Source organism: Dendrobates tinctorius, unplaced genomic scaffold (assembly GCF_039654945.1).
Source record: "Dendrobates tinctorius isolate UK_male_01 unplaced genomic scaffold, ASM3965494v1 ptg000081l, whole genome shotgun sequence".
Lineage (NCBI taxonomy): Eukaryota > Metazoa > Chordata > Amphibia > Anura > Dendrobatidae > Dendrobates > Dendrobates tinctorius.
Window position 1 is genome coordinate 8,198,193 of NW_027361749.1, and position 12,488 is coordinate 8,210,680.

The 12,488-nt window shown below is 43.7% G+C and overlaps 1 protein-coding gene across 1 annotated transcript in view; it reads left to right on the forward strand.

Annotated features, from left to right (window-relative positions):
- LOC141096870 (meprin A subunit beta-like) overlaps window positions 1-12,488 on the forward strand; it is an 89,894-nt gene that overhangs the window by 67,734 nt on the left and 9,672 nt on the right. Inside the window, exons 12-13 of the mRNA XM_073583730.1 lie at window positions 2,796-2,975; window positions 12,287-12,464. Coding sequence (XP_073439831.1) covers window positions 2,796-2,975; window positions 12,287-12,464 — 358 coding nt within the window. The remainder of the gene's footprint in view (window positions 1-2,795; window positions 2,976-12,286; window positions 12,465-12,488) is intronic.

Below are 12,488 nucleotides of genomic sequence, written 5' to 3' on the forward strand. Positions count from 1 at the left end.
CCATCCCATAGCCCCATGCCCATATACCCATCATACATATCCGCCATCCCATAGTCCCGTGCCCATATACCCGTCATACATATCCTCCATCCCATAGTCCAGTGCCCATATACCCATCACACATCCTCCATCCCATAGTCCCGTGCCCATATACCCGTCATACATATCCTCCATCTCATAGTCCAGCGCCCATATACCCGTCACACATCCTCCATCTCATAGTTAACCATTATGACATCATAATGAGCGGCGGGGCTTGCAACCTATGATGACATCAGCGTCGCCATGGCAACCATTGTGACATCATAATGAGGGGCGGGGCTTGATACACACACACTTTTTCATAGTAACTAACTGTGGTTAGTTATAGCAAATTATAATTATCCTCCATTCCATAGTCCCGTGCCCATATACCCATCATACATATCCACGATCCCATAGGCCCGTGCCCATATACCCTTAATACATATCCTCCATCCCATAGTAGTGTGCCCATATATCCATCACACATCCTCCATCCCATAGTCCGATGCCCATATACCTATCATACATATTCTCTATCCCATAGTCCCATGCCCATATACCCATCATACATATCCTCCATCCCATAGTCAAGTGCCCATATACCCATCACACATCCTCCATCCCATAGTCCCATGCCCATATACCCATCATACATATTCTCCATCCCATAGTCCCATGCCCATATACCCATCATACATATTCGCCATCCCATAGTTGAGTGCCCATATACCCATCACACATCATTCATCTCATAGTTCAATGCCCATATACCCATCATACATATCCTCCATCCCATAGCCCCATGCCCATATACCCATCATACATATCCGCCATCCCATAGTCCCGTGCCCATATACCCGTCATACATATCCTCCATCCCATAGTCCAGTGCCCATATACCCATCACACATCCTCCATCCCATAGTCCCGTGCCCATATACCCGTCATACATATCCTCCATCTCATAGTCCAGCGCCCATATACCCGTCACACATCCTCCATCTCATAGTTAACCATTATGACATCATAATGAGCGGCGGGGCTTGCAACCTATGATGACATCAGCGTCGCCATGGCAACCATTGTGACATCATAATGAGGGGCGGGGCTTGATACGCACACACTTTTTCCCCAGTATGTAGATAGGGGCAAAATTGTTTCGTGAATTGGAACGCGCGGGGTTAAAATTTCACCTCACAACATAGCTTAGGACACTCTCGGGGTCCAGACGTGTGACTGTGCCAAATTTTGTGGCTGTAGCTGCGACGGGTCGGATGCCTATCCCTGACATACACACACACACACACACACACACACATACATACATACATACATACATACATACACACACTTGAGCTTTATATAATAGATTATATATATATATATATATATATAATGTGTGTGTTTTGAATAATATTTTGTTTGAAAACGATGTGTAAATGACAGAGAATTGCTGTATGTAAAAGCTCATGTTAAAATCCCATTGCAATCGGATAGCAATCGCACTTCATTCGGATGTAAATCAGATGCTAGGTGTGAGAAATCGGATTGTATTCACATGACACTCACATTACACTCCTGCGACTCTCGGCAGGGAGACTCGGACTGTTTTTTTTTTCATACGGTAAGTGTAAAGGCCCCGTCTCACTAAGCAATCTCGGTAGCGAGATCGCTGCTGAGTCACAACTTTTGTGACGTAACAGCGATCTCACCAGCGAGATCGCTGTGTGTGACAGCGATCAGCGAGCGGCCCCCCTGCCGGTATCGCTGATCGCTGCAAGAAACCTCTGGACATTTCTTTGGTCGCTGGTCTCCCGCTGGCCAGCACGCATCGCTGTGTGTGACAGCGGGAGACCAGCGATCAGGTGTAAAAAATAATAAAAAAAATAAAAAAATATAGTTATTCTCACCTTCCGACGTCCCGTTCAGCCATCCCGCCTCTCTCCACGCTCCGGTCCCAGTGATCCTTTGCACGAATGACCGCGAGACTTTGTTATCCTGCGAGACCGTGACATCTCGCGGTCATTCATGCAAAGGATCACTGGGACCGGAGCGTGGAGAGAGGCAGGATGACTGAACGCGACGTCGGAAGGTGAGAATAACTATATTTTTTATTTTGATTCTATTTTTTACAGGATGGCCAGCGATGCCGGGCGCTCGGCATCGCTGTGCTGATCGCTGGTGAAGCTGTCTGTGTGACAGCTCACCAGCGATCACATAGCGACTTACTAGCGATCCTGACACCTTGATATCGGTGTCGGGATCGCTGGTAAGTCGCTTAGTGAGACGGGGCCTTAACACCGGCCTGACACATATACACTGACTGTAAAGCTCCAGCAGAAATGATGGAGGTACTGGAGCTTTACCATCAATTCCTGCAGTGTTCAGAAAGGACGTCTGCTAATAAACCACATGAAAAGTTAAAACGTATTGCAAGTGGTGCATCATATGAATTCAATATATACTTGGATGTACACGGTAAGGCTACGGCCACATTAGCAGTATTTAGTCAGTATTTCACATCAGTATTTTTAAGCCAAAACCCAGAGTGGGTCAAATATGCAGAATTGGTGCACTTGTTTCTATTATTCCTTGTCCTCTGATTGTTTCTCACTTGGTTTTTGCTTAAAAATGCTGAGGAAAAAATACTGAACAAATACTGCTAGTGTGGCTGTAGCCTATTTGTGGTTATATAATAATATACACGTTTATGGCTTTTAATGCAGATGTTACAAGACAGAAAAACTGAAAGTGTGCATTTTTAATTTCAGATGATGGTAAATATTTCTGGGATAAACCTGAATTAGTCGGTTCCTCTGTTTCCTTTGATAATGGAACACAGTTTTTCCGTGGACCAGGACTTGGAACTACAGCATATATCACACATGAAAGAGTTCGCAGTAGAGATTTTCTAAAAGGCGGAGATGCCTTCCTATTACTATCCGTAGATGGTGAGATGAACAATGACAACATCTAAGTCTCAAATATCATAATGTAATTAAAAGAAAAACACAAAATCCTTCTAGCAACTACACCACTATAGAAATGCCTCAGCTGGGTGTGCATGCTTTTCTACAATAGTGAGCGGGGAGCAAGGCTAGGTTTTTCAAACCTACAATGCTGTCCGCTGAACACTGCATTGGGGTTTTTGTTGGAATCTCCAAAAAAACAGATTCCGACATGGCCATTCACTTCAATGAAGCCCATGGAGAAACTTTGGACAACGCCTGTCCTCAGACATGGCAGTGTTCGTTTCTTTTTAGACATACACTAAAAAGTGATCTACCATATTTTTTTGTACATGTATGAAAATCGTGAATACTGCCTGAAAGGAGGTCAGACAGTGTATACAAAGACCCCATCGGCTTAACTGAAGTGACTGTCTCCATCTATCAGGGTTTCCATCAGAATCATGTATTTCCGGGACTCCAACGCTTTATTTTTACTTGGACTTGTTTGCATCCTTTTAGTGCAAAAAGTCGTATTTTGTTCTAAAATGTTGGAAAGTTAGGAGCAATACTTCAGGCGTACATTAAACAGGGGAAACTGGATTGCATTTGCAGAAAGCAGAAAAATTTTGTGACTCTTCAAAAAGTTGCTAATGATGAATCAGGTGAAAATTTCTGGAAGCCCTAAAAGCAGCCCCCAATGGCAAACTTCACACAAAAAAGACAAACATAAGAAAAGAAGCAAATGGAAAGTGTAGAATCCTCCAATCAGAGCCACTGAGCTCACTGATTGGCTACTGTGTTGTTAGGTAATGCCATAACCAATGTCAGGGACCGAAAGCAATGGCGGAGACACACCTGTGGACCCGGGGAAAGCGAGTGCAGCCCTTTTTGCCATTTTAGAACAAACTGGGGTACAAACTTAATTGAAAGGTAACAACCCCACAGGGTAAAACTTCCAATATCATCTCCGGCCTCGACTACTGCAACATCCTTTTCTGTGGTCTCCCTGCTAACACCCTCGCACCTCTCCAGTCCATCCTTAACTCTGCTGCCCGACTAATTCGTCTCTCTCCTCGCTACTCCTCCGCTTCTCCCCTCTGCAAATCTCTTCACTGGCTCCCATTCCCTCAGCGTATCCAGTTCAAATTACTAATGCTGACCTACAAGGCCATCTATAACCTGTCCCCCCCATATGTCTCTGAACTAATCTCCCGATACCTTCCCTCACGTAATCTCCGGTCCTCCCAAGACCTCCTTCTCTCCTCCACACTTATTCGCTCCTCACCCAACCGCCTCCAAGACTTCTACCGAGTTGCCCCTATTCTCTGGAATTCTTTGCCCCAACAAGTCCGACTATCAACCACATTTGGATCCTTCAGATGGAACCTGAAAACCCACATCTTCAGGAAAGCCTACAGGCTGCATTGACCCTGCTACCTCCTTCTCTCTCACCACTATCGGTGATCTCACCTCAACCAACACCGGATCTGCTGCAACCCGCCAGCCTACTGTCTCCTTCCCCACCATCCTGTAGCATGTAAGCCCGAAAGGGCAGGGTCCTCTCTCCCCTCTGTATCAGTCTGTGATTGTTAGTTTGTTTACTGTAAGTGATATCTGTAATTTGTATGTAACCCCTTCTCATGTAAAGCACCATGGAATCAATGGTGCTATATAAATAAATAATAATATTGACGGGTTCATCCAACAGTCTAATGTGTATAGAGACCCTCGAAAGATGGATGTAGGGTGCATTAAGGACCTGGCATGTCCAATTTCAGACTGATTATTTTGTGCTCTAAGAGTTAAGCTACTGTCAGAGGAGTCTGACATTGGCTCTCTCACAGGAGCACTCTCTGCAAGGGAGTGCTCCTGTGTTTCTGGGAGGGAAGATCAAAATAGCTGCTGACCGAGCGATACGCCCTCAACCATATAACATGTATAGGAAAACATCTCACAACTTCACATTGTTCAAATTGCTTGAAGTGGAAATGTTCTGAATATTACCAGAACATGTGGAATATAAGAACAAAAACATTCTTTTTTAAATTAAAAGTGTTAAATTGTTAATCCTCCTGGTAATAAGTTGTCACAGTAATCTGAGCGCAGGCAGGCTATTCACTAGATAACAAGGTGCTTGTCTCCACTGACCTTTACAATTCCTCTTATCCGTCTTAGTGTTAATGGGATTCATTTTTATTACTTGTCATACCTTTGAGCATTCCTGCAGCATCTACTATGATAACTTTGTTTTCTTGTACTTTGCATTGACAGTCAGCATTCTTTGTGTGAGTAATGGCACATCATGTTCAGAGCCTACCTTGGGAAGGACTTTACTATTTATACCAATGACCAAAGATGCTCGCATACAGTGGGATATCTTGTAAATAGCTTTCTTTTGTAAAAGAATTAAACAGTATATAGACAAGTATATGCTATGTCATTATACACATACAGTATGGATGGACTAGTTTATTATACTTCATTATTCCATCCAAAAATGATGCCAGACAGAGAACTAAAGGACGTGCTTTTGTGAGGTGACTATCGCTCTATGGGAACATTTCTATTACACAGTCGGCCATTCATGTATGGCTGCCATCATGTTATACTGCAAATTCCTGTTAGACTCGGTTCAGTTTGTGACTATCTGCCATTTTCTTGTAGTGTTTTGGCTGCTGGTCTTTTAACCCTGGTGCTGGGTTTGTCTTGGGTCAGGTGATTGTATTACCCTTTATTAACCTGCATCTGTCTCCCATTCCATGCTGGACAACAGTGTTAATCTGCTTGAGTTCTGGCTTGGAGCTTTGCTTTGCCTTCTGTGTGTTTAATTAGTGCAGTGCTGGGATCTCTGGTTCTGCTTGTCTTAGTTTCTGTTTTCAGTTCGTTTGTGCAGCCTTCTCTTTGTTTTATATTAGGAGGTGACCTGTTTTGTACCCAGTCCTTAGATCTTTCGGTGGGTCTATTCACAAGGAATGGGTTGCCCTCTCCATCATAGGGTATCAGCCTAGTCACAGTGCAGGGTCAGTTTTCCCCCCTCCTACCCTAGTCCTGTGCTGCAGAATCATAACAGTTTGTCCAGCCTGAGAAAGTATAAAAAAAAAACCCTCCCAGATTTCTGCAATATGAACAGCGCTCAGGATATTGGTCAACGCCTGCAACGGTTAACGTTGGAAGTTGCCAGCTTACATAAGCACGTGAGTAATTGCCCAGGGGTCCGCCCTGAAGAGTCTAAAGTGAGTTTGCCTGAATGTTTTTCTGGTAAACGTCAGGAATTTTTTTCGTTTAAAAATGCATATTTACTTTATTTTCGGCTTAGACACAGGTCTTCAGGAGCTGAATTACAGTGTGTGGGGATTATTATGTCCTTATTGCGAGGTGATCCGCAAGTTTGGGCATTTTTATTGCATCCAGATGACCCTTGTTTGATGTCAGTAGAAGCTGTTTTTTCTGCTATGGGGTTAATATATGATGATCCAGATCGGGTCACTACAGCCGAGGCAAAACTCAGATGGCTGAAACAGGGTTCTGGTGACACTGAGGGATATTGTACCCAGTTCAGACAATGGTCTGCAGAAATCAGCTGGAATGATCCAGCACTCAAAATCAGTTTTTAGCAGGTTTGAATGACAGGGTTAGAGATTTGCTCATTGCATACCCTGCACCTGCTAAACTTGAGGCTGCAATGCAGTTAGCCATCAGGGTGGATAGAAGATTAAGAGACAGGCAGAATGAGGAGAAGGCTTCAATTCTGCTGGATCCTCTCTCTCAAGAGACCCCCCGTGGACTATGGGGAACCAATGCAACTTGGCACGATATCCTCTCATTCCCAGGAAAGGGAGAGAAGGTTCTCTGAGGGGCTATGCCTTTATTGTGGTAAGACTGGCCATTTTATCAAGCAATGTGAAGGTCGCATAAATCAGGAAAAGAAAAAAAAGGGGTCAGAGTAACCCTCCCGTGCGTATTGTATTTTTACGGTCCGCAGGAGTTTCTTTTTCTGGTAGTTCTATCTGTCATGGTCATACTATGGATTTTCAAGTGATGGTGGACTGTGGGTCTGCACTGAATTTGATCGATCAACAATTTCTAGACAAGTATAAGTTTGAGTCTGTACCTTTATCATCCCCTTTTCCTGTAGTGGCGATTGATAACACTCCGCTAGAGCATGGGTGCATTTCCTGAAAGGTCACCGGGTTTTCGCTCACTGTGAATATGGAACATCGGGAATCTTTAGATTTGTTTGTACTTGACAAATTGCCTTTTCCAGTCGTTGTGGGGTTACCCTGGTTAAAAGTACACAATCCTGTACTGGACTGGTCGTCAAATACTTTAAGATCCTGGGGTCAGGGGTGTAATGGGAAATGTTGTGATGTACACATCGTTGCTGTGGTGAAAAATGAGCTACCTGAAGCCATTCAGGAATTCTGGAAAGTATTTTCTGAAGTTGAGATACAAGCGCTACCACCGCATAGAAATTACGATTGCGCTATTGAGTTCGTCCCAGGTGCTACTCTCCCTAAGAGTCGTTTATTTAATCTGACGATCCCCGAGAGGGAGGCCTTAAAGGAATACCTGCAGACTAGTCTTGCTGCAGGTCATATAAGACCCTCCAAGTCCCCTGTGGCTGTGGGATTCTTTTTTGTCAAAAAGAAAGATGGGGGGGTCTTAGGCCATGTTTGGATTTCAGGGAGATTTAGCAAGATCACTGTGCGCAATCCTTATCCCTTGCCGCTAATTCAGGATTTGTTTAACCAATTATTTGGAGCCAAGTGGTTCTCTAAGATTGATCTCCGTGGGGCATATAATTTGCTGTGAATTAAAGAAGGCAATGAATGGAAGGCAGCCTTTAATACCCCAGAAGGTCATTTTGAGTGTCTAGTAATGCCTTTCGGCCTTACAAATGCTCCGGCGTTCTTTCAAAATTTCATCAATGACATTCTGAGGCCGTTGATCGGTAGGAGTGCTATCATTTATTTGGATGATATTTTGATCTACTCGCCTGATCTGGAGTCACATTGGCAGAGAGTCTGTGAGGTTCTGCAGATTCTGAGAGAAAACACACTCTTTGCTAAACTGGAGAAATGCGAGTTTGCAGTACAGAAAATTAGCTTTTTGGGGTACATTGTTTCCAGTGATGGGTTTGAGATGGACCCTGTGAAGGTTCAGGCGGTATTGGAGTGGCCAAGACCTGAATGCTTGAAGTCAATTCAGAGATTCATGGGGTTTGCTAATTATTACAGAAAATTCATAAAGAATTTTTCTGTTATTGCCAACCCCCTTACTGATCTGACTAAGAAGAGTGCCAATACTGTCCAATGGTCCCTTGAGGCTGTTAAGGCCTTTGAGCATCTCAAGGAGAAGTTTAGCTCTGCTCCTGTGTTGATCCAGACAGACAAGACTAAGCCCTTTCTGGTAGAGGTGGATGCCTCATCAGTAGGAGTGGGGGCTGTTCTGTCACAGGAGGGAGAGGATGGGGTAAATCCCTGTGCGTTATTTTCTAAGAAATTTTTGGAGGCGGAGCTCAACTACGATGTTGGGAACCGAGAATTGCTGGCTATTAAGCTTGTGTTTCAGCATTGGCGACATTTTTTGGAGGGCGCTAGACATCCTATACAAGTCTTTACTGGTCATAAGAATTTGATCTATCTGGATGCTGCTAAACGTTTGAATGCTCGTCAAGCTAGGTGGGCACTGTTTTTTACCCGGTTCCATTTCTCTGTGACATGTATCCCTGGGACAAAAAATGTTAAAGCTGATGCTTTGTCTTGAAGTTTCTCCCCAGCGGCTAATACTGAAAAGGAGGAATCTATTCTGGTGGTGGTGGTAGCTTTAGATTCTGAGTTGGAAAATAGCATTCTTAAAGCCCAGGATGCAGCACCAACCAACACTCCATATGGGAAATTATTTGTGCCTAAAGCCCTGAGGAGAGCTTTGTTTACGGAATGTCATGAGTCTTGTTTGCAAATAAACACTGAGGTCAGTGATTGTTTTGTGATGAATCTTGTTTGGCAGGTCATTCAGGGATTGCCAAAACGAGAAGGTCGATCGGTCGGAATTTCTGGTTGCCGGGGTGGCTGAGAGAAATCGTCAAATGGGTGCGTCAGTGTACCGTGTGCGCTAGGTCTAAGGCTTCTCATGCTCCAGTGGCACGGTTGATGTGCCCATTAGAGGTTTCTAGTTCCCCATGGACGCATCTTGCACTGGATTTTATCACTGACCTGCCGGTCTCTGAGGGTTTTTCTGTCATCTGGGTTGTGGTAGACCGGTTTAGTAAGATGTCATCTGGTCCCGTTCAATAAATTACCCTGCGCTAAGACACTTGCCAGGGCATTTGTGAAAGAGATTGTCAGACTCCATGGTGTCCCCACAGACATTGTCTCCAATAGGGGACCACAGTTTGTGGCTCAATTTTGGTATGCCTTTTGTGACAGAGTTAAGGTTCATTTGTCATTTTCGTCGGGTTATCATCCGGAGTCCAATGGACAGACCAAGAGGAAGAACCAGGACGTGGAGCAGTTTTTGAGATGTTTTGCAGCAGACAATCAGGAGATGTGGTCAGAATATCTACCATTAGCTGAGTTTGCTCTCAATAATCATACGTCTTCTTTGGCTGGGTGTTCCTTTTTTTTGTTGTACTGGGAAGCATTCATCTTTCGGTCCTTTCTCTAGGAATGGGGCAGCGGTGCCTGAGGAGAGTTTTTCTGGAAATTTGGAAAGGGTTTGGACCACTGTGCGCCATAATCTGAATCAGGCTAAAAGGAGGTCTAAGAAATATTTCAACAAGAAAAGAAGGGAGGCGAGGTTGGTTGTTGGGGACATGGTTTGGTTGTCCTCTAGGAATCTGCATTTAAAGATCCCTTCTAAAAAGTTGGGGCTTAAGTTTGTAGGACCCTTCAAAGTGGTTCAGATAGTCAACTCGGCAGCGGTGAGATTGGACATTCCTTCGTCCTGGAAAATTAATTCAGTTTTTCATGTATCTTTAATGAAGAAAGTTGACACGCCTGATAAGGTGGCTATGCCATCTGCTCCTCCAATTGATGAGGACTGTGAGTTTGAGATTTCACGCATTCTTGATTCCAGGTGGCACGGAGGAGGCTTACAGTATCTCGTGTCCTGGAAGGGTTTCGGTCCCGAGGACAATTCCTGGTTAAAAGCTGTGGACGGCTCAGCCTCAAGATTAATTAAGGCTTTTCACAGGAGATTTCCGAATAAGGCTTGGCCTAGAGGATCTGGGGGAATCCTCATTAAAGGGAAGGTACTGTTAGAATCTGTTCAGTTTATGATTGTATCACCCTTTATTAACTGTCTCCCATTCCTTGCTGGACAACAGTGTTAATCTGCTTGGAGTCTGGCTTGGAGCCTTGCTTTGCCTTCTGTGTGTTTAATTAGTGCAGTTCTGGGACCTCTGGTTCTGCTAGTCTTAGTTTCTGTTTACAGTTTGTTTCTGCAGCCTTCTCTTTGTTTTCTATTAGGAGGTGACCCATTTTTGTACCCATTACTTAGATCTTTCAGGGACCCCCTTCCCCCATCTATAAGTCTTTGCTTGAGATTAACCTAGGATCGTCGGTGGATATATTCACAAGGAATGGGTCGCCCACTCCATCGTAGGGTATCAGCCTAGTCGCAGTGCAGGTTCAGTTTTCCCCCCTCCTACCCTAGTCCTGTGCTGCAGAACCGTAACAACTCCCTTCTGCAAATGTTACAAGGAAAATGTCCATACAGACAACACTTTTCCTGCAAAAAACTAGGAGTTGTATTACTGTAGTGTCCCCTAGTACATAGAGTAGGGGGCCACGGGGACAGCTGCCCCAAGCTTCATATTTTATAAGGGTGAAAAATTTTAGGCTCTCTCTCACTGTCAATAGCAACAAACCTGGAACCCAGCAAGCACCAGTAGCTTTATACAGAATAAGTCTAGGCATCACATTTGCTGTGATTATACTACCTACATACACTGCAACAATAGAGATGGCGTTGGCATAAACTGCTGTGCTCTGCATTGGCAGCAACCAATATGACAAAGCATTCAGTGTAATAATATGAAAAACTTGGCACTCGTTGGTATGCAAGTACTGAAGAAAGTTTATTTGGTGCAATCCAAAATAAAGCAATGTATTATAACAATTTTGAAGTTTCGGTCTACCATCCAGACCTTCATCCACAACTCTAAACTAAAACCTGTCAGGTGTTGCCTGTCATTGATATGCACTAGTCTTGTCCATAAATCAATGGCCCGTGTGAAAAATCATAGTCATCTGCAAATATACCAGAAATACTGCAGTCGGAACAAGCCGATCTACAACACATAGCTCTTGGAATGTCATAGCTGACAAGAAACCTATGGAAATATATGGAAACTACTGGAAAAAAAGTTGATGGGAGGTATGTATCACAGAGGAGATTGTCATCTGTGATGTAAACCTGTAGTATTTCTCTAGTGCACATAGTTCTAAGAGGTTTGTTTGGTGCATCTGGGCTAGGTTTTATGGGCAGCCTGAGATGGTTGGGTCTGCCTGCCCACATACCCTACCTATGAGTGTGGTTCACATGTTAAAATGGAGACTGTTGTTTGTCACATGGTCTGTGTGTACGGTGGGAGAAGGCTTCCTGAGGGTTATGTCCAGACTCAGCCGGTATACTGGATGCTATCCAGCCTGTGTGATCTGGACTGACTCTAAACAGACTTTGTTACGAACTGCTTAGTTTGTTTTGCCTGCACTGAAAGGCTGTCTATTTTTCCTTTGATTGCGGCTGGTTTATGAAGCACCAATAAGCCAGCATGGACATTTAAATGGAAACGCTTCCTGTGCTGCCTCACAATGCAACCTATTGAGTAGCAATCCCCCCAAAAAAAATAATAAATAAAATAAAAGTATATATGCACTGGGTCTATGAAGCCAGAGTTTTCAATCAAAAAAGGGGAGCGGGCATAGTTAGAGGGAAAACAAGCAGGTGGGAAGGTGTATATAAATGTTTGCCCTAACCATGATGCACCGAGCGTTGGGGCTTAGTTTAAGCAGAAATTCTGTGCTTACAGAGTCTTAGAGGAAAATAGAAAAGAGAAAGTGAAAAAAGGTAGATAGGGCCAAGAGGAGGTAAAAATAATATCCATAAATAAACTAAATGAGAGATCTTATAAGACATAGATAACAATCTACATTGAAGCAGAATACAGTTTTTATATATGTGGAATTAAAAAGACAGTATACAAGCTTTATACTTTACATCTAGCATGAAATACTGAAATCACTTGGGAAATGTATGTGCACATACAAACTGTTTCTGGTTTAGCAATGTCTTCTATTTTACACTAGATGTAACACATCTAAATGCCACTCAACCAATACCTCCATCCACTGCACCACCTCCAATAACTACAGCAACTTCCAAACCTTCTGAAGGGACAACCATACCAGGGACTAATGCTTGTACTAACTTTGGATGTAAAAATGATGGTGTCTGTGTTTTTGAAGGCGATCGCCCGGTTTGCAGGTATGACTAAATGATCATATTTTC